Source organism: Drosophila innubila (genome assembly GCF_004354385.1).
Source record: "Drosophila innubila isolate TH190305 chromosome 3R unlocalized genomic scaffold, UK_Dinn_1.0 2_E_3R, whole genome shotgun sequence".
In the NCBI taxonomy this organism is placed as follows: domain Eukaryota; kingdom Metazoa; phylum Arthropoda; class Insecta; order Diptera; family Drosophilidae; genus Drosophila; species Drosophila innubila.
The window spans coordinates 17455000-17477491 of NW_022995380.1; the positions used below are offsets into that span (position 1 = coordinate 17455000).

The 22492-nt window shown below is 36.8% G+C and overlaps 3 protein-coding genes across 4 annotated transcripts; 2 read left to right on the forward strand and 1 right to left on the reverse strand.

Annotated features, from left to right (window-relative positions):
- Nucleotides 1-1675: 1675 nt before the first annotated feature.
- LOC117791183 (odorant receptor 85c) lies at nucleotides 1676-3969 on the reverse strand. Its single transcript, XM_034630864.1, has 3 exons — nucleotides 3007-3969; nucleotides 1790-1945; nucleotides 1676-1732 (listed from the first exon to the last, which is right to left on the reverse strand). The coding sequence occupies exons 1-3, from the start codon at nucleotides 3967-3969 to the stop codon at nucleotides 1676-1678; spliced, it is 1176 nt and encodes a 391-aa protein (XP_034486755.1).
- Nucleotides 3970-9720: 5751 nt separating this feature from the next.
- On the forward strand, nucleotides 9721-12154 carry LOC117790729 (transmembrane protein 135). 2 transcript variants are annotated; one of them, XM_034630272.1, is made up of 5 exons: nucleotides 9721-9929; nucleotides 10338-11267; nucleotides 11321-11461; nucleotides 11521-11687; nucleotides 11754-11883. In XM_034630272.1, exons 2-5 carry the CDS (start codon nucleotides 10341-10343, stop codon nucleotides 11881-11883), a joined length of 1365 nt encoding a protein of 454 aa, XP_034486163.1. In that variant the 5' UTR covers nucleotides 9721-9929; nucleotides 10338-10340. The 2 variants fall into 2 exon arrangements, with proteins under 2 accessions (XP_034486163.1, XP_034486164.1); XM_034630273.1 differs by lacking the exon at nucleotides 9721-9929 and having other exon boundaries at nucleotides 10341-11267; nucleotides 11754-12154.
- A 151-nt stretch (nucleotides 12155-12305) lies between these two features.
- LOC117790731 (transmembrane protein 135-like) lies at nucleotides 12306-15222 on the forward strand. The gene is made up of 4 exons (XM_034630274.1): nucleotides 12306-12822; nucleotides 13511-14278; nucleotides 14595-14902; nucleotides 14964-15222. The coding sequence occupies exons 1-4, from the start codon at nucleotides 12670-12672 to the stop codon at nucleotides 15091-15093; spliced, it is 1359 nt and encodes a 452-aa protein (XP_034486165.1). The 5' UTR covers nucleotides 12306-12669; the 3' UTR covers nucleotides 15094-15222.
- The last annotated feature ends 7270 nt before the right edge of the window (nucleotides 15223-22492 follow it).

Here is a 22492-nt window from a genome sequence, read left to right on the forward strand (position 1 = left end):
TGGATTTAACAATCAGCAGCAAAACAGAAAAAGCAAAAAAGCCAGTTACTGCAATGGATCAAAGATTCAGTGAATTTTTTTCAATGGTAAATTCAGCGAATTTTTTTGTACTTATTTTTCAATTTTCTTTATAGAACGTTATATATTTCAATCACAATATCCGCAACTCTTTTTATTTCATAGATTTTGTTTGTTTTTATAGAACAGAAACTAAAATCAAATACACTGATTTAACTACGTTAAGTATATATTTACTTAGATGATCATATGTAAATCTATATTAAAAGATTTTAATGCTTATAAAAAGCAAGCCTCAACCATTGTAATAAATAAATAAGAAAACAAAAAATGAATTAATTGACATGACCCTAACAGTTGGAATCCGAGTCAGTTTATTATGAAATATGAACATATTATGGCAAACAAATTGGCAACACAAACAATTCAGCTATATAGAATATTGAAAATTGTCTGTTGCTGTTGCCATTTGAAAATCACACAAGACGTGACCAGAAATTAAATGTTTTAGCCTAGATGAAACCTCGCTCGTGAAAAAATTTCATAAAAATGAAAAATAAATCCCCTGTAAAGACCCAACCGTAATGGCAGCGCTCATATAAATAAACGACAGACTCGTACATGTGTGTATGCTAGGTACTTTAGCAATTTAAACTCCAAATAAAATTTATCAAAAATATATATATTTTAATATGTTTTATGAGCACAGTTTCAAAAGGCCGCAAGCAACTGAAGCGCAATTGCCACTGGCAGTTGCAGGTGATTTATATATTCGTCAAAAAATGCGCCAACTGCAACTGCTGACTTTATTGTTACCTGCCAACAACACATCCACACAGCTTACAACTAGCCATGTCTCAGTTGCTTGGCTATTTTCACACAGCCAAAATGTAAGCTCCAATGAAACCAGAGCTGAAGATGGAGCTGTAACTGGAGCTCAGCACTACGAGTCATTGTCGGATTGTCGAATTTTTGGCTTGTAACATTTTGCAAGCTTCAGTGCACAAATTGCTAATATATTTGAGTGCGTGGCACTCACACACACATTTTCAAACACATATAGAAAGTATATTAAATGCAATGAAAAAACTTGATTGCTGTGAGCGGAAGGAGTAATAATAGAAAATAAAAAATTGACTAAACAGACATAAAAAACACTTCGGAAATAAAACTATATTTTTCATAAAATTTTGTCAAGCTATAGGACAATTATTTGGAAAAAAGCAAAAAAGGTTTAACTCAAGGAAAATTTTAAACACATAAACAAATATTTGTTTTTTATATATTCCAGCTAACTTTTAATCTAAAAAAATTCATCTACTCATTCAAATTCAAACTCATTTCCATAGGATCTCTGTAAAAAAGTAATACATGAACAAAACAGTAAAAATCATGAAATAAGTAAACTCGCGCGAAAATAGGCAACGTTTTCATATTTTCTTTCTCGTAGTTTCTCTTTTTTGATTTTGCATGTGGTCAAAGTGCTGGGTTAATGGACAGGACATGCGTTTGCATAATGAAGAGCTCGAGTATGATGAGGTTAAGCCTTTGAAAGCATAGGATATAGTAATACAGTATGAAATATGTCATGTGTAGAGGATTTGAAGAAAATTCCGTATTTTCATCTTTTTCTTTTTTTTACAATTTACTGTCCATTCTATTTGGCATACATGGTACGGAGCAGGGCAAAAAACTTGTACGACAATTGTAGAAGCTGTAAAAAAATGCAATGAATTAAAACATTCCATTATATACTTAAAATATAGATTACCTCTGTCATTGTAACTCTGGTTATCTGCATAAAAACTGTTGCCTTTAGATAAGCCGGCTTTTGGGATCGGGCAATGATAAAAGTTAGAGTCCTGCGATATCTTACATCCGCATAGCTCCAGTTCTGTTTATAGGCCGCAAGGGCAATTCCAGAGCTCTGCAAGAGGCATTATAAAAAACACATTAAATAAGAATCATTCATATTTCAAAGAAATATTATTATTAAATTTCATATCATTTTTAAACTATTTTATAGATAATTTATATTAAAGACTTCATTGAAATCGTCATAAAAATCATACCGGAATTGTTAACAGAAAAGTTTGGCATAAGACAACACTTGCAACTTGATTCAAAAACCTTTCAATTTCATAACAAAAATTTTAACTCAGAACAACTTTAAAATATCATATCTTTATCAGAACTCAACCAATTTTCAAGCAGGATATCATTTTATTGATGTTTTGTCCTCTAACCTCATTTAGAGTTCAAATTTTGTTAAATTCGTTAAAAAAAATTTTTTTTTTGGGCATTTCTTTCGATTTTTTTTTTGAATTCACTTTTAATGACCTTATAATATCGTAATTAGCATAAGGAAACACTTTGAAGTTGATTCTGAGACCTTTCATTTTCTCGTAAAAAATCTTGCCGAATTGCAACAAAATTTTGACTTGCAGACTTGCTAAATCCAAATTCTGAAATCTTCATACTGTTATAATCTTATTAAAACTTAACCGATTTTAAAGATGAATGTCATTTTGATCATGGTTTGGCTTTTGAATTCATTCAGCATTCTAACTTTATTCATTCCGTTAAAATAATTTATTCGCTTGTCTTGGGTTTTTCGAAATATTAAAATCTTTTATCTCAAGTCTTAACTTTTACATCACACTGCGCAAAAATTAAAATAACTTGAAAGATCTTTAAAGTAATATAAGACATTTTTGATTTAAAATATTACTTTAATTAACTATGTTCACGTTTAGATACGTTATCGTTAAAACTGGTCCTTTTAATGATAAGTGTTTTTCACTTTGGTTTTACTATATTGAATATGTGTATATATATGTAGTATATTTTTATGTCTGTTTTTAATTAAATAAAAGTGTTTTATATTTCATTTTAGTTTGTTGTTTATGTATTTGTAGCTTGGTAAAATAAAATTAGTTTATTTTCATTATTTCTTTGCGTTTTTTTTCTCGGTATTGGAGCACTCACCGCATCTGCAATCAGTTGTCCGTGATGGCATATCAAATAGGCTTGACTTAGGGAGGATACTAGAAACAACAGAAGCTTGATCATGACATCTGGGGTCAAACCAACTGTCATTTGAAAACCCACAAAGCAGATGACAAATGATGAGATTAGAAAGTTGAGTAAAAGTGGCACACCAAAAATCTCATTAAGTTCCGCTGAGAGGCTTAACAGCCGTTCATGATACTGCACAATATTGGAAAGAAATTGCGAATCCTTTGACCAATCGCCACTTAGCTGCTTGAATTCTATAGTCCTGCTCAGATAGTCGTAGTGCATGATAATCAATGTGGCCACAGCGCAAAGTAATAGATCAGATGAAACCTGCCCAGCTGCCGAAGTTAATCCAGCAAGGATCTGCGACAAAAGCAGCAGATAATACGACCAATTGCCATCATAGTGCCAGGGTATATACATCATGTAGGGCAACGTGAGTCCCACCATGCGAGTCTTCAGCCACAACTCATAGACCAAGTATTCCGCAATGTTGAACAGATTGTAGGTCCAGATAAGCACGGAATATAGTAGCGAGAAGTTGAAACTGATACGGGAACAGGACTCCAAATATTTATCCAATTGATAGGCAGATTGATCGTCCTTGTTGCGAGGAAAGAGCTCCTCCAGCTCTTGCATAATTCCGTTGAGTGCCGATTTTCTCCACCAGACAAAGGCCATTTTGTTCATGCCAACGAAGATGAATCCAATATATGACATTACCATGATGGCCTCCACGATATTTTTACCCGTGACAAAAGCAATAATTACATACACCACCTCGGCAAGCATCATCACACCCAGATTAATCATGTTGGCCCAAAATACGATAGTATTCCAAATGCTGGAAACACTCGGTCGCGAGACTTTCGTATATGGCTCAATACCCACGACCTTATAGAAAAAGTTGGCGTACTTCAAAAAGCTATCCATTTTGGCCAGCGGCATTGCGAGTCCTTTATTCTTGGCACTTATGAATTTCAAACTCGAATACACGCACTTTATATAGCTGCTTATTCAGTCAGAAATAATTATATATTTAAATTATAGTCGCAAGCTTACCGTTGACAGTTCGGGAATCGGTTACGGACCTCTATCCCTCAAATTATGGGCTTTGGGTCGCAGATAATTATTGTTTACATTGGACTCTGTTCATTTAAAATTGACTCGAAGATATAACAAACTCAAGCACGAATTTTCCACGCCCACAAGCAACTGCACAATAGATCACTTCAAGATTAAATCGATAATAAAAGCACTCGCGAAATAGCAAACCGCTGTCAGAAAGGAGCAGTGAAGGATGGAAAGTGAGGTAGGGAAAAGGGAGCAAATGAAGCCGCCAAACAAAACACAAATCAAGCAATTGAATCGTTTAAATAGTATCTGCAATTGAAAATGAATCAGCACATCAAACGCAACGAAACCAAACCAAACCAGACCAAGCCAAGGCAACCAAACGAATTTCTTATCCAATCGATAGATGGATGATTTATAAATGCCGCACAGTGGGGTGCTCCAAATGTGTCGAAAATTTAATTACATTATTTGTATGTATGGTGCTCTTCTTTTATTTGTCGAAAATATATTACATTTTTAATTTAGATATGATAAAATTGTCTTCAACTTAGTAATAATACTTCTCGCACTCGGAATGCATCGATTAATGTTGTAATTGTTAATCAGAAGTTGTGAATAGGTTGAAAATTGATTTATTAGTGTATATTTCACCTTTTCTGATGCCTAAAAAACCAAACGCTTTCGAAAGTTTTAATAAAATTGCTTAAATCACATTTAGTTAAAGTTTTCTTAAATAACTAAGATAAAAAAGTCATTTAAAGAAAAATTAGTTCATAACCTTTGATTTGAAGCTGAAACCTTGGATCACTTGCTTTCGCTTTACCCACTGTTCCCCAATTGAAGGTGCGCTAAGTCTGACTGTCTTTTTCTTTGAACTGGAGATGTTTAGTGTACACGTGCCAGTGCTTATTGGCCCAAAAAACACCCGGTATTTTGACTTATGCACTCACACGCACTTCAATGTCGTTCGCAAAAAAATATAAATAAATAAATACTTAAAATACGAAATATTCTAACCTCTTCTCTGTCAAATGTTAAAGGTTAAAAACAAAAGACCCCAATATAAGAATGTATTGTATATGAATATATCTGGCTATTCCTATACCCTGCTACTATTGAAATGTTCATAAATAACTCATATGACATATTTTCTGTTTCGAAACTTAAAAACTCTGAAGTTATGCAAGAAACAATGTAAACTAGCGGCGTACAAAATAAAAAAGACAAAGGTGACCGGGTGAGTCTTCATGTTCAATGTACCAAATTTATAAGAAGTGAAGCGCACTTCAAATATATTAAATCTTCAAGTTCTCGATTTTGCAGCGTATTCACCATACTGATATGCTCGTATCAAAAACGCTAGCTTAATGCCAAGCAAACAAATGCATTGATCTTTGAGATTAGAGATTTTCTTGAAAAAGAAAAATAAGATTTTTAGAGATTTTCTGTAAAATGAAAAATAAGACTTACTAAAAGAGTACTCGTGATTTTTTATATACTATTTTATGATGTTTTAATTTTCAATATTCAATATTCAATAGCTCAAAATTCCAATTTTGTTGTGCTTATTTTGCACAGGAAAACGAGTCGCAATCGATGTGGCACAAGGTAATTTTTCTTCAATTATCGCGAATATAAATTAAATGTGTGGCTAACATATGCATTGCCGTAAATACAATTAAGCCATTGGGACGCAACTTGTTCAAGTGATGGTCCCTCAACACGAAATTGTTTTTATGCGCATATGTGTGTGTGTGTGTGTATGTGTGTGTGTTGCACAAATCAGTGGAGCAAACCAAGTTGCGAGTATTGGCTAGAGGAAGGCGACGGAAAACTTTTTGCCAAACTTTTATGAGCAACGAACGAAATTTCCGTGTGGGTTTTCTATGTTTTGCCTTGGTTATTGCGCCGGAGACTGCGCTTGCCCCTTGAGTGGGAATTTGTGTACACAATTTGCATAAACTTGACCAAAAAATAGAGTGAGGGAAGAAAAACAGTGCAAAAGTTCAATGAGCAGCCGATGAATCCGGCAGCTGCACTTTATTGTGTCACCTGCTTTGCTTTCCCTCGGCTGAATGCTTTGTCATCTTGTACACTTCATTATGGTAATTTAAGTGAGACAGTGCCTCAAGGATGTGAACGTACAGCCACTGATGCCATCTTTAATTTCTTTCGATTATTCAGAAAAACAAAATCAATCTAACATTCAAGTTTAAAAAATTTTGATTTTGCATTTATTTTTTAAGTAAGTGCTCACGATATTGTTGGGAAATTATGACAATATGAGAATAAAATGGCAACGATTTAACATTAAATAAATCAAGTAGCCTAAGATATTTGATCTAATTAAAAAAACCTTACAAATCCCCGAAAATCAAAATATTTGCTAAAAGCCAAATAAAAAATCGTGCTTGAATCAAGTGTTTGGTTTTTAATATTTTATTTTTAAGCTTTAATTTTAATTTTTATATGTAAATTGACTATAATTTATTTTTTCTTTAGATTCATATTCAGTTCATATTCAACAATAAACAAAATTCTTTTGGGAACAAGTTCTTCTATTATTTTTGTAGCATTCACTCAGTTAGTCTTGGTATTGGTCTAGCTGAAAATAAGGTACAACATCCATTGTTAATTTTACATTTGGTAACAACTTCCGCTGGACAAGCCACAAAGGCACACAGTCAGTTCTCGACCATGTCCAAAAGTAGTTCTAATGCAATTTTCTCTCTGCCTGTTAATCTCTCTGTGTGTGTGTGTGTGGCTGTGTGCGTGTATGTGTGACACTTCTCACATTTGCTGCGGAAATGCAGTCAGTGTGTGTGTGTGCATTGACGCTCGTTTGTTAGCACTAGCCACAAAATTTCTATTTGATGTAAAGTCTCTGTGGTCTTGGCCACAATTTTTGTTTATGGCCAACAAATGCTCTGAACTTTTGACACTCCAACAGCAACGGTTTCGGACTTGTTAGAGTCCATTTTGGTCCTTCCTAGCATGTTGACTTTCTGACGGGCAAGGACAAAACCAAGTCTATTGATGACTTTTGGCTTTTGTTTTGGCAGCCAACATTTTGGTTAGCCAAGTATGGTTTGTCTAATGCCCAGTGTATTGATAGGTTGAGTTTCGGTTGTAGTCGAAATAAAAGCCGACAAAATAAATGCTGCAATTAATAAAATAACAACTTTGCCTTAAATTAATTGTATTTGATGCCAGGCTTGTTAATGACAGGATATGCATCAATGGCACAATGTCGACGTATCGCACATATTATGCTTATCAGCCCAAAATGCTGGCCTAAAGCCTTCCACAGTAAAATATATGTACGTGTATGTATGTATATATTACAACAAGGACAATATCGCCTGCTGTGCTATAGTTGCACCGGATGAGTTTGTCTATGTTGTTGTTATTATTGTTGTTTTGTCCATGCGCACCACTGGGCAAATGAACAATTTATAACCGCTTAATTGAGCACATTTAGACGGAGGCAGGAACAGCCGTAAGCACACTGCGTGTGTGTGTGTGAGTGTGTGTGTATGTGTGTGTGCGTGTGTGTGCAGCTGGAATCCAGGAACCAGCTAAACATAAGTTTAACCCGGACGACAAAATAGATAGATCCCTATTGCCCTCTGCCTGTCTTAATAGCCAACGACATATGTCTATAAAATCAATGACAATCAAGGCACATGAGCAATTGCTGTTGCAACATCTAGTAACATATATAATGCCCCCTCCCCCCATTCAAACCCCCTGCGATACCCACAGCCGATTTGTACAGAAGGAATCATTGGTATATTGGCTAGCAGGCAAGCAATTTAATAAACACCCCTTAGTTGATACTATAGCTAAATATAACCATTGCATATTACATGTCTGCATGTATATTAAAAGCGCGCCTCGCTGAACAAATTAATTTACAAGTACTTGTTACCACAAGTGCCACACAACAACTTACAAATTGACATTTCAATGAAGTGAAATTCATGTACCATAAGTCGAACTCATCAATAGTGTATTTAAATAGTAAATAACATAAAAGGTTAAGTTTCAAAGAAAATAATTAAGAAATTCTCATGATCATAATTTTGATTATCGTGCAATTATTTAAGACTCCAAATAAAAATCAAAATTTGAAAGTAAATTGACAAAAAATTTAGTTGTAGTGCACCTAACTGCATTGTACTATATTATTAGCCGTCTACAAATTTTTTCTCATAATTTACTAGTAACTTGATTATAATTGTTGTTGGTGTCGTCTTAAAGTACATTACCACAAAATCAGGCAATTACAACCAACCAGGATTCGATTGTAGGCCAACAACTCGTAGCTACAAGTTTCTTTGGCCTGTGGTACAACTGAGACTCAACTCCCACAAGTCTCCGCCCTCATCCCGCTGTTATGCTATTAACTTCAAGTGCGTATTTGGCGCCAAGTGGCATGTCAAAAGCATAGATTCATTCACACAATCTTGCATGAGTCTAGGTAAATTAAGTGGGTGCCATGATATGAAAGTATCCATGAAACTCATTCGCACTCTCCTATTCTAATGGGCGTGTTGGCCATGACAACCTGCCGTCTGCCTAAATCCCAAAAGTAACCGCAATTTTCTTAAGCAGCTAAACAAAAACAACAGAAGCTGAACGAACGCAGACACAAGCGAGAGTTAAGCATCTTCTTTGGCATATTCAGAATGGAACTACTTAAGCACATTGGCATTACGAAATAAGCCAAGCCACAGGTAAAGGTATTAACACCACCCCCACAACTCGTCTCTCCTCATTCAACCTACAGTATGGTAATATTTTGTGAAATATTTCCATTGTGAAATGTGAGCCCACGTCTAGAGAAGATTGACAAGCCAATACACATACAGCTCACTCTTATGTTTAAGAGACGCATAATATTCAATATAGTAACTAAAAATTTATTTCTCAAATTATATTTGAAAATAGCTAAAACTTATAAATTTCCGTTATAAAAAAATACCATTTGAACCGATATAAAAGATTTCTAAGGGCTCTTAGTATTTTTTTAAGCAACAAAGATAAATAAATTTTAAAAGTAGCTATTTCGCGCCAAAAGAAAATCATGATACTTGCTGTTCGAAGTTGAAAGCTGACTGCTACGACCCGTGCCTACAAGAAATATCGCTATAAATGCTATCGATAATTATCGATATGTTATATCACTAAATATGAACGGCGCACTTTTCAAATTTGAACTGAAATTAACAATAATTTAGCAGTAAATTAAATTTTTTTAAAGAAAATTTAAAATGCGAAATTAGATAAAATGAAGGTCATTATTTTTATTAAGGTTTTATGTTCATCACCCCTCGGGTGAAGAAGATGTATAATTTAGTTCTCAAAAATATTTCAAAAATCGACAAAACTTTAACAAAAATTCTACCTTCAATCTTAGAAAAATTAAAAAAAAAATTTTAATTTTCTTAGTTGCAACGTGTTTTTTCAATTTGATTAAAATGTTACATGCTGCCAGATCGGCAAATTTAGCAGGGTGGCAATAGCGTGAAGCAGCCAGAGCTGGCTATAAAATAGCTAAATTGGAACAGCTGTTTCCATTGTTTTGTTTACGTTTTGATGTAGGAATCGGATAGGAGCACAGTAGCAGTATCAGCATCAAGCAATTGATTTGACGTACTATATATGTATAGTATATGTAGTAAGCTTTCAATTATTTCGTCGTGTAGTTATAATAATTTACTCACAGTTCTAGAAAAAAAATAAAACAAATTGCTGTTAATCGCGCAACTGCAATAGAACCAAACGACAATTGTTTTGAATTGTAATTAAGCGTAAGTACGACGACACAGCAACAGCAACAGCTCATTATACAGTGCAGATAAACAAAACGAATTAAAGCGCGTAAATTGTTTATTATCAGCGTCATTTGTTTTTCTTCACTCACTTAAACATTGACCAATGCATAATAAATTCATAATTATACATTTGTGTGAATAAATGTATCTTAATTCAGCTTAATGCACATTGGCAATCTAAAACATTGCTTAGCCTTGGCTCTATTAAAATCAAAAGTGCAAATTCCGATAAGGTGTAAGCGCATAAATAGAAACGAGCATATACACTTTGATAAGATTAAAGGCCGAGCTGTTGACTTCTGGCCGTGGCCTTGGCCCAAACCAAATGCAAACCATTTGTTCAAAAGCATACTAATGTATATGATTATATCTCTTTCGAAATAGATAATGGCTGTTCAAAGCAAACTTCTGGATCCGCTATGCGTAACGTGTCAGGAATTTCAGCATCCATGGACGAATAAGTGTGTGAATGCCACAGCTGGCATATTGTTATCGGCCACGCCCTACTGCCTACGTGTTTATACAATCGTTTACGCCTTTTCGCTCCTCATGCGTCACCGGGTGCCAACACTGGAGGATCTGAAGCGCACTCTGCTCGGTATTTTGCAGTCCACAGCATTTCTGGTGACCAATGCCTACACATTCATTTTATACAACTGCCTGATCCGGAATTTACTGGGCCGCTATTACTTTGGTACTGTGGCCTTTGTGCCCTCGTTTCTATCCTCGCTCACAGCCATAATGGTCGAACGCCCGGCGCGTCGTCCACTGTTGACACTTTATGTTGCCAATGTAGCCACCGAAGCACTTTGGAAGATGGCCGAGTCACGGAACTGGGTGCACTCCATATCCCATGGCCAAACACTGATCTTCGGATCCAGCATTTCGATACTTCTTTATCTGTACCGCAAGGGCACATTCACAGACTCCATTTTCAACATACTGCGCATTTTTGTGGGCAAGGAAGAGGCTGGTCCGATTGCCATACCAGAGCCCATCTCTGGCGAACAACCAGAGCCCTCACGACGACGTCCAACTGTCCGATTCTCCACAGTTGCCGACTTGGTGAACGTCTATAGCAATCTAATACGCGGCAAGCACTCCAGCTGCCGCCATAAGACAAGCTGCTGCAGTTATGCCATCTTTGGCGGACTTCGTCCATTTGTGGGTGGCGTGGGATTGCAGGTGGCATTAAAGCTGGCAATGAACTTCAAAACTATAGCACAAGGTCGAATGCTCTGGCGAAAGCAAATCTTTAATCGCAGCACATTGCAGCTGGGCATCTTCATGGGCAGCTTTTCATTCCTATATAAGGTAAGTTTTCAACAATATATTTGTATTTCATAGACTCATTTATTGAATTTCAGACTGTCTCCTGTTTTCTGCGCCATTGTTTCAATCGAGATGAGGCCTTGTTTGCTATTCCTGCTGGATTGATCGCCTCGATTACCTTCACCCAATATCCAGACAACACAGTCGCCTTGTACGTTATGTGGAAGGCTTTACAAGTGAGCTAGAGTTACTTAGAGTAAAACTATCATTTGATTAACTTGCCATTTCATTAAAGATACTCTGTAGCATCGGTCAGGATAAAGGCATAGTGCCTCGTATACCCCATTTTATGATGTATCTGTATGCCTTCTTTACGGCGGTGCTTTTCCATGTCGGCATTATGGAAGCGCAGTCATTGCGTCCCAACTACTACAAATTCCTACAGGCCATATCGGGCGAGAGGCAAGTGACAACGCCTATAACACAATTGATATCACATGTAACCATAAGTATGTTTATCTTTTACAGACTCAACAAGTTCAATTTGAGCGCATTTGATGTATTCGGTCTTAACACCCAGGGGCAGACAACGGAAATGCTGAAAAGCCTGAAAATTGTCGATAAGGCCGCATTACCGGCATATTCGTTTGCCTCCTGAGCTAAACAACAGTTCAACTGTAACTGAATTGTGCCTAACAGAAAACAAATTTATAAAGTGTCTAGTATAATTCTCTCAGCACTCCAAGTGCGCATATCCAGCGTTTGATACGCCTCGCTATAAACTATATATGTGTATATATACTTAGATGTAATTATGGCCCACTCATTGGCCGCGCTCCGATTATTTGATAAACGATTTACTTAGTAATGAGGTGTATTGACTGTTTTGTTTTTTGGTATCAGCTGTTAATAAAAGTAACGAAACACATTTAACTCTTTCATTTTTTCGAACTAAGAGCTATAAAGAGTTCCACTGACCGATAATCAAGGGAGTGTTAGTTTCCGATAAGAACTACACTCATGTTTCGACTGTTCAGCTTGCGTGACAGATAAGAACCAATTTCGAATACTCTCTAGTGGATAGTTTCAGTCGAGTACGGAGTGTGCTGCCACATGGTTACTCCATAACAAATATATATAAACTTATTAAGTACTTGTGGCAAAAAGGTTAAGCTTCAACTGAACTGCGTGATAAATCGGCAATTACGAGAACTTAAACTTCGATTTAAACGTTGGGTTAACTGAACGTGCGGTTCAAGTGGAGAAATTTCCATTCGCACTTTGCACGGAGTATTTGGTGCCGCAGTACGGATTCCATCGATAACCTTATCATTTCAACACGCATATTTCGATAATCTAAACAGGGCTACTTAAGACTTAATCTAATAACACCTGCTACACCAATAATTTATTATAAATAAAAAAAATTAAACAATACAACAACATGGCCGCACAAAGTAAACTTATGGAGGCAGCTATCAACTGCAGTTGCCGGGACTATCTCCATCCTTGGACTTCGAGCTGTGTCAATGCTGCAGCCGGAATTATGCTCACCACCATTCCAACTGCTTTTCGCACCTATACCATGGTTTATCTGGCAAGTACATAAAATTAGGGAAAGAAAATAATCAAAGAGATTAAATAATTCATAGTTAACTTCTAATCTTGAAATAATTTGCCATAGAATTACTTTTTATGTTTCCATGGTATTTGAATTTTGGTGTAGAACTTTTAATCAAATGAATTATTATTGGAATTATCGTTGGAAGCTTATAGATTAGATTTACTGTAGTTATGGAATTAATTATATAAGTTTTACTACAAAGACCAAATACACGATCATAAATAACAATCAGATTGAGACATGGCGAACTTGAAACACAATCCGTTAATAGATAGAAATGTACAAATAAATATATTGGCAGTGTTTAACATCCGATCGTAATGAAATTAGAAGGTCAGGAAAATGTTTTACTAAATTATCAGTATATAAAAATGGGGAAAAGGCAAGACGGTTTTGTGCTAATGTATGTGTAAACTAAAAGAGATTTGATATTTCTTTTTATAGATTTTAATGTATGGATGTTCTTATATGTGCTCAAGTTTCTAAAGATGGCAAAATATCTACAATTGTCTTATTGCAAAGTAGTTATAGATAATTGTTTAGAAAGTGCAAGTTAATTGTGAAGATTAGAATTCCAGTGGAAGTCAGTAAAATAAAACAATATGAATTGATGCGAACAATTCTCTATAATTTTTAATACAATTTTCGAATTAAATCACAGTTCGCGCTTATCGTGAGGATGCGCATTCCCACGCTAAAGGACTTAAAACGCACAATTGAGGGCATTTTTAAGTCAACAGCTTTCCTAACGACAAATGCCTATGGATTTAACCTGTGCGTTTGCCTTTTCCGTCTTATGCTGGGTCGCTTCTACTTTAGCACAATTGCCTATATTCCCACGTTTGTCGCCAGCATTATCTCATTGTTTATTGAGCGTCCGGAGCGACGCACGCCGTTGGCTCTTTATGTGGCAAATGTGTCGACGGAGTCGCTGTGGAAAATGCTGGAGGCACGTGGAATTGTGCGTTCCATACCCAATGGACAGGTTCTGGTGCTTGGTTGCAGCATTACCGCTCTGCTCTATATGTATCGACTTGGTGTGCATCAGACCAAGGTCAAGGATGCCACATTTAAGGCGCTGCAGTTGTTAATTGGCAAAGAGGAGCAGGGTCCGATCAAAGAGTCTCCTCCGAAACGCTCAAGCCAGCAGCCTTTGAACTTCTCCAACATCTCCGCGTATGTACAGCTCTATCAGCGGCTTCGCAACACCAAACATCACAGTTGTCCACATCGACTTGGATGCAGTAGCTATGCTGTGGTGGGTGGATTGAAACCCTTTCTTGGTGGTGTCGGTGTCCAAGTGGGTCTGAAACTGCTGCTGAGCATTCCCAACATGATCAAAATGAAAATGGACTGGCGCAAGCAAATTTTCAACAAAGGCAACCTGAAGCTGGGATTGGCTTTGGGAAGCTATTCACTACTCTATAAGGTAAGCAATTGGAGTAAAGTTTTTTTTTACACCTTTTTTTTAATATTATGAGCACGCTACATGCTACTTAAAGCATTTTAAGTGCAATTTCAGGAATTGTTAATTACAGGCACGGTACAAATTTTTTAACAGGGTTCGAACCCAGATATTTTTTAAACTGTAGTTCTAGTTATGTGTTAGGTTGGCGACTCTAAAAGAAAAATCGAAATATTTTTCTTAAGGTCAGCTCCGAATCGAAGGCGTTTTTTCACAGAAATCCGATAGAGTTATAAGTTTTTCAAAATATCCAATACTGATACGCTTACTCTATTTTTAGATGATTTCTTGCGGCCTACGACACTCGTGTGGTTACGACAGCGCCCTCTTTGCGATACCCGCTGGATTGTTGGGTTCGATTGGACTGCTGCAGTTCCCCAACATCACCATCTCCATGTATGTGATGTGGAAGGCACTACAGCTGCTGTACAATTGGGGCCATGAGGAGGGTGTACTGCCGAACATACCCTACTTTAATATGATATTGTATTCCGCCTGCACAGCTCTGCTTTTCCACTGCGCTATATTGGAGCCAAGCTCGATGCGCAGCAGCTACTATAAGTTCCTCATGGATATCTCGGGCACCAGGTATGTGCGACAGAGTATATATAATCTTTAAAAACAAGTTATCAACAATTTATATCTATAGATTATGTCGCTTCGATATAAGTCCATTTGATGCCTACGGACTGGGTGGTCAAGGTCAAAGGAGTGATGTAATCAAAAGACTCAAAATAGACATGAGCCAAGCACTGCCAAAGATACCGCTGGTTGTTTAAACGAATTTAGTTTTATGTTAATGCAAATGGTTACTTGATATTAGTGCTAAGGGTCAGTTAAGGATAGTTACTGCAATTATTTGACTGCCCAGTCGGAAATAAAATTGTAACAGACACAAAAAGTTCAAATTAAATGTTTGTGCATGTTCCCAAAGTGGCCATAAAGGCGTTTTATGTACGCCTTCAGAAAGTGAGGGAACATTCATCACAGCGGAAAAACGACGCAGCTCCAGCTCATCGTGCCCCACATCCTGTGGAAATGCAAATGGAATGGCAGACAATGGCGCCGCGCCTAGGCGCTACTCAATTATTTACATTTATATGTCATAGAAATTTATTGCCCGACATAATTCACCCGGCCAGCCGAAAGTGCAGCGTTTAAAATTTTACAATAGTAAAAATAAAAGTACGAAAAATATATATAAAATAATTTAACGCGCAGTATAGCCAACGTTGTCCTTGGCCAGATGATTATCCTTGACGAGGAGGTCGCGATACGGGGCTTTACAAATGAATTATTGGCCGGGGCCAAATTTAATGTGCCACTTCGTTATGTCTCCGAATGGGTATGCTTTCTGTTTTAATAAGTCTCGTCTTGTGTCTGTCTAGCAGTCAGTCAGTCACTCAGACAGTCAGAGAGTCAGTGAAATGGGGCTGCTTGTTTTGCTGATTCCCATTTAAATTGAGCTGAAAATAATGAAAATGCAAATTGTTCGCTTCTGTTGCTGTCTCTGCTGCTCTGTCCGACAAAGTGTAGCATATTTTCTAGAACCTTTTCTGCAGTTGCAGCCGCTCTTAGTATTTATGAAATTTATATGCCAGACTTGGCCTGGACACAGGCACAGCTCGAAGCCAAGTCAACAGCATGGAAAATACAAATGAACCAAGTGACAAATCTCATTAATCACAACCAAGATTTTATTTGCAATGAAACAGATGACGCTCCCTCTCTCCCTTTCACGAACTCTCTCTCTCTCTCTCTCTCTCTCTCCCTCTCTCTCTCCATATATATGTGGGTGTAAAATTATCAGCTAAGCTGTTGCAATTGTTGTTGCTGTTTGTTGTTCGCACTGACGTCCTTGAGGGCGTCACTTGAAGACAGAGAAGCAGAAAAAATGCATATAAATTGAATATTATAAATTGTCTTATGCCAACTTCTGTTCTTCGTGCCACTCACTTAGCGCCCCGTTTAGCTACTTGCCTCAGGGCTTGTTGCAAAGTCGTAACTTCATTTGTGTCAATCACAAATCTCATCCTCCATTGTCACTGTTGCTGCTTCTCAAATTGTAAACAAGAAAATTATGCAAATAAATTAACTCGCCCTAGTTCGACTTCATGCAGCATGCAGCATGCAGCGTAACTAGGAAAAACCAATGAAAAATTATGTCTGTTGCATAAATTGGCACTTGTTGGCAGTTTACAACAGTTTGGTCGTAGTAAGCATTTAAAATTAAATTTAACTCACAAAAAGCTTTTTTGGAATAAAGATGGAGTGCATTATAAGTAAAGCCTAGGATATTAGCAGTTAATAATATATTTAATAATATTTGTAGAAGTCAAGTTTTGATATGGTGTTTTTAAAAAAGAATCTTGAGTGAAAGGAGTATCTCACATTTAATATTCAAATATTAGAAATACCTCAAAGTGCAGTATGTATAAATCACTCAAGATTTTTTTAAGACCAAAGAAAGTTTTTATTAATTAAGATAAGTTAGTTAACTGAATAAATATAGTTTGCTTTATTATAATTGGTTTCTTAACCCTGAATAAAATACTCATAAATATGATTATTATTGATACGCTCCCATGCAATTATTATTAGTGCGAGGTATGCAACTGGAATTGGCCATCTAATAGAAATCTAAACAAACTGAATTTTCATGCAAATGAAATTGCAGCTGTCGAATAAAAAATAAATAAATGGCAGTAACTCCTGCTGCACCTACGAGTACGTATAAGTTTGTATAGTATGCTGCCTGTTTTTGTGGACCTTCCTGTTGCAGTAAATTTCATTTGATATTTTTACGAAGACAGGCCAAATGACAAGGTATGTCAACGCAAGATAAGCACTAAGTGAAAGGCGATGGCGATGGCGAAGGCGAAGGCAACTTGTGTCGGACGTCTGGAGGAGCCAGCAAGGAGTGTCCTTCTACGACTATGAAAGCTGATATAAATGACATTTTAGCTCTGTTTCTGTTTTTTTGTTGCGATGAGCATTTTTTAATTAAAATTTCTTGGTCACTCTTTTTCGGCCATTGAGATATTTCAATGTATTATGAAAATGGAATAGAATGGTACGACATCAGGACAAGACACAATTGGGTCACAAATAAAATTATATAAATGTTGCAAGCAGCTTATCCAAACAAAAAGCATCACATCAACTCAGTATCATGGTTCGACGGTTACTGTTCTATTCTGATATGACGGCATCTAACGTAAAATAGTCCGTAAATTTAATGTTGCTTCCATAGTTCAGATTATAAGAAAAAATTAAAAATAAAGTCAGTCACTTTGCAGTTGGCTTGAATTTAAAAAATTATCAGTTGAGATCTTTTCAGTTTAAAATTTGCTCTAAAAATGGCATATGATAGTTTTGGAAAGTAATAAAAAACATATATATTTTAAAAAAATAAGTTTTCATAAAATCGTAAATTTAAAGTTGAATTTCTCTAAGAATAAATTTAATATATGAAACTAGCAAACAAGCGCGCAATATCCTCATAAACTGACTCATTAGCCAGACTTTTGACTGAGCTGGCAGCAGTAGCTTATCAGCATATCAGCGTTGATAAGCAATAAGTTCATAACCTCAAGCGACCACATAACAGCGCACAGTAATGCTGATAACAGCAACAGCATGTGTATAAACATTTCAATATTGAGCTAGCAATATTGTTGCACAACATTCAGCAAACTCAAGACTCAACACTCAAATTACGCTCAAGCCTTCAAACACACTCGAACCTTGAGTCCTTTATCAACGTTCGGCTTAGACTTCGGCTGTAGGACAGGTCGGGTAAGCGGCACAGGAATCGGGTGCATTCGTAGCTGCAGCTAGGCGTGTGCCGCGGAACGTATCCTGTGGAACTATCGCCAATCTAACTGGGTTAGTGGTACAAGTTCAGTTTTCTCTTGGCGCAGCGCATGTGTTTCATTGCCAGAGTTGCTGTGGAATTGAAACAGGATTAAACGCCGATGTCCTTCACTTTATGCTCTGAGTGGCCCATGAAATACCGTTGGGAATACAACGGCTCGACAGATTACATTTCAATAAATAAAATACGAAACTAAATGCAGCTGCTTACGAGGATTGTTGAATTTACTTCGTAACTGCACTCGATACATCTGGTTAAACCAATTCGAAATATCAAATGGTATAACAATGAATGTAATCCCAATCGTATTATAAAAACTCTATTAATTTCTTATAATCGATATCAAATAATGAAATATCTTAATTCAGTCATCAATCATAGCTGTCAGCTATCAATACGCATAAAATATTCAAACTGTCTTTGAAATTGTACCAGTTTAAAAATTTATAAATATAATAATAATTGTAAAATAATTTATTTTCTTATTATTTTATATACGCATTACCATTGAAAATAGGAATTGATAATGAAATTTCATTTCACTAGCATTAAAAGTAGTAAACATTTTTTAATTAGTATTGTTTAAGAATTCAATTAATTAACTATGTTTTTGGCATTGAAAATAGCTAATGAAATCGGATATTAAATAGCATTAGCATTGAATTTTTATAATACGAAAATTTGTTACTTTAAAATAAAGTTAGTAAATGTTAAGAAAATTTTAAAATTTATGTTCAAAAATAAATATTTTCAAGAAATTTAAATTTGTATTAACTTTTAACATTTTTTTAACATTTCTGAAAATTTTTATATACTATCAAATTTTTGTATCTCTTTTATTGCTTATTTATTGGTAATAATTTTGATGTTACAAGATTTGTCAAATAATCTATTCTAATAGTCTGCAAGGGATTGTTTATTGATAAGTATACGCTTTATATATTATATTCCAATGAGTCGTAATATATAACCAGCACTGTATTATAATTATTTGATAAGCTTTTCTTGATAAGTCTTTATGGATGTTCAAGTTTTAGGTCTTATCAATTTTTAAGTCCTACTAATACCAAATAATCATATATCGCACTATATAGGTTGTTGTAAAAGTCGCTTATCCATTTTTTAAGTTCCTTAGTCCCTAATTGAAGTTACAAGATTTACCAATTTGTAAGCCCGCCTATCATCATTCCATGTGGATCGCTAGCTGGTTTGCTTGCTTTTCTTTGTCTTTTCCACGCTGTTTGAAATACTTTTGTTTGTTTTCCTGCCTGCAGCCAGGAGGAGCAGCAGTCTCTGTCTGGCAGCCAGTATCCTGTCGTTGCAAGTTATCTTTTGCTCTTGCTTCCTGCTCGAATGCATCATCTGCTGCCCAGTTATTGGCAATGGTTAAATGTTCTCATTCGCATTCTCATTCCCATTTCAACGTCGCGACGCGACGCGCCATCATCGACATCATCGTCTTCTTTGTTCGTTTGATGGCGGTGTTTACCTTCATGCCGTGCCCCACATGGCCCGGCATGTGGCAAGAAGCTGCCACTTCTGGTTTTGGCCAGAAGGCGGTGTGCCAAGAGCATCTTTCCTTTGTTATGCTTTGCCGCTCGACAATTGCGCCGCTGATTGCCCTCATTTCAGACTTGAAATAATATTAAAAAGTTTTACTCAACTAAAGCCGAGATCTATATGTATGTCAGTCGCTCGCTCTCTCTCTATCCTGTCTGTCTGTCTGTCTGTCTGTCTGTCTGTCCGTCTGTCTCAAAGTCGCACCGGATTTCATGTTCTGTCGCTTGCTTTTGTGTCTTGCCTCCTTGGCACCTCGGCAGCTGCTTTCTTTGTCTTTGTCTTTGTCAGTGCGCCTAAATGTGTGCTTTAACCGCACTTTGTCGAGCTTGCAGCTGCCAATGCTGATGCAGCTGCTACTGCTGCTGCTGCTGTTGTTGCAGTGGCAACTGCAGCTGCAGTTGTGCCCGTATCTGCGCGCTTTGATTCTCATTTGTGTCTGCTTTTATTTACCACATAAATCACGTGCTCTGCCCGTTTCAAAGCCGACAAGGACACATTTCTATCTATCTACTTAGCCTCGTAGCAGTGCTTGGAGCCACTTCCTTTTGCTTTTGCCTTATCTGTACAAGCAGTTGTTGTTGCGTTGTAGCTGTACTTCACGACATTGTCCCATACAATCTCTTTTTTACCCTCCTCACAACTCTTCGCTTGGTACAATAAGAGAACTACTTTTTGGCTGTTAGTTGCTATTTTTACGATTGCCCATTTTCTTTTCATTTCATAGAATTTTCATTGTCTACTTGGCAAGCTTTACTTTACCCATCTCTCTCACTCTCTAGCACTTTCCCTCTCTCCCTCTCTCTCTATCTCACTCTGTCTCGATTTCTTTCATGCTATAGCCTGCTTTTCGGCGCGATAGCACACGTATTCGTTTTGTCGATTTCTCAGCAATTGCAGTTGTTATATTTTTTACTGTTGCTACACTCGTTGTTGTTTTTGTCACTATTGTTGTTGTTGTTGTTGTTGTTAGTCATACCTCTCGTTGCTAGTGTGTATAGGTGTCTGCTCTTTGGGTAATTGATGATTTACAACTTATTTACGCTTCAATTGTGCAATAATTGAAAATTGCTCCAAATTCATTTGGGCATTCCTTGATTTCTTGTTTCCCTTGGCTGCTTCATACCCCGCACTTCCCTCTCCTCCCTTCTTTTAGCATCCCCCTGCTCTATGTTGCCATTGGCAACGCATTGGCTAACTTACAGGTCAGCGCTGCTATCGATTGGCCATGTTTCCCATGCGGTCAATCGCATTTTTTTATTGCTTATGGTTAGCTCTAGCCGACAGCTACTTGATAGCGAAGTTGAGTAGGAGTAACCAACAGCTACCCTGTATTTAACTTACACTAACATATATTTATATTCCACGCTCTCATATTATTAATGTCAATCTAGTTCTAAACAAATAATTTAATTTAAATTTTAACTTTTAAATTAAATTTATTTCTTTACAAAAATCAGACTTTATTTATCTATAGAAAAAGGGGCGATGGGAGTTTCTCTCACTTGTAAGCAATTTCTAACTGCATAAATATTTAATAAAAACATTTTTCAAATAAATTTTAACTTTTAAATTAATCCTATTTCTTTAAAAAAAAAAGCAGACTTAATTTAACTATAAAAAAAGGGGGCGAAAAGAGTTTCTCCCACTTGTAAGAAACTTCTAACAGCAGGGTAAAATTAATCAGCTTTACGATCGCGTTTAGTTTTCTAAAAGTACTAAAGCACATGGCTGCCGCCTGCTACGTCTTGATATGCAACATAAATGGGGCATGGTAAATGAAAATGGGGAACGGATTAAACAGCAGCAGTACAAAAGCCAAAGCAGTGGCTGCCACCGCAACAGAAGGCGTCTAAAAATATGTGATAAAACTGTTGAAATCTCTGGCAAAACCCAGACAAAGAGAAATGTTGATCCAAAGGCGAATGGACAAGCAGCAGCAACGGCAATAGCAACGGCAACGGCAAGTTGCACTTGCAAAAATTACAAAAGTTGGCATTGGGCCACAGTAAATTGAAATAGATGCAGCAACGTGGCCAAAAAAGCACTGGCCAAGACCGGCTGGTCGGCCTTTAAATGCAATTCGAAATAAATGAAGCAGCTCAAGCAAATTTTCAATGCGCAGCAAATTTAATAGCTTTCAACATGACTGCGGCAGCAACACAGCAGCTGCGCCAACAATTTGTGGATAGCATATGGCTGAGCCTCGTTGCCAGCTGCTTGCCACGTTGCCAAGTTGCAAGTTGCGAGTTGCGAGTCGTGAAGTGGCCGAAGGCAGCCAGGCAGTCAGCTTGCAATCTGCTGGCCAAAACATGGCGTATACGTAATGTCGACACTTAAACAATTGGCTGCACACACACAGCTTTGCTTTTTAACAGAATTATTAAAGTCATTAGCAGTTGCCATAAATTGTTACCTGCTCGACTAACTACTAACTGTAAACTGTTGACTGTAACGGTAAACACATGGCCAGGTAACGGGACAAATGACGAGCCGACACCGAAATGTTGCCCAATTTTTTCTCTGCACCGACAAAAGCCCCTGCGACATTGACAAAGTTGCAGTCAACGCAAAATTTGTTTGTTTTTCGTTTTTTTCGAGTGGGAGGCCTGCTAATTCGTGGGCATGGTCATAAATAAAAAAGAAGAAGAAGAGGCAGAAATGCAAGCACAAATTATGCCTCCGAGCGAGGCAAACAAATGCGATGCTGCATTAGCAGCACACACACACGCACACACGCACAT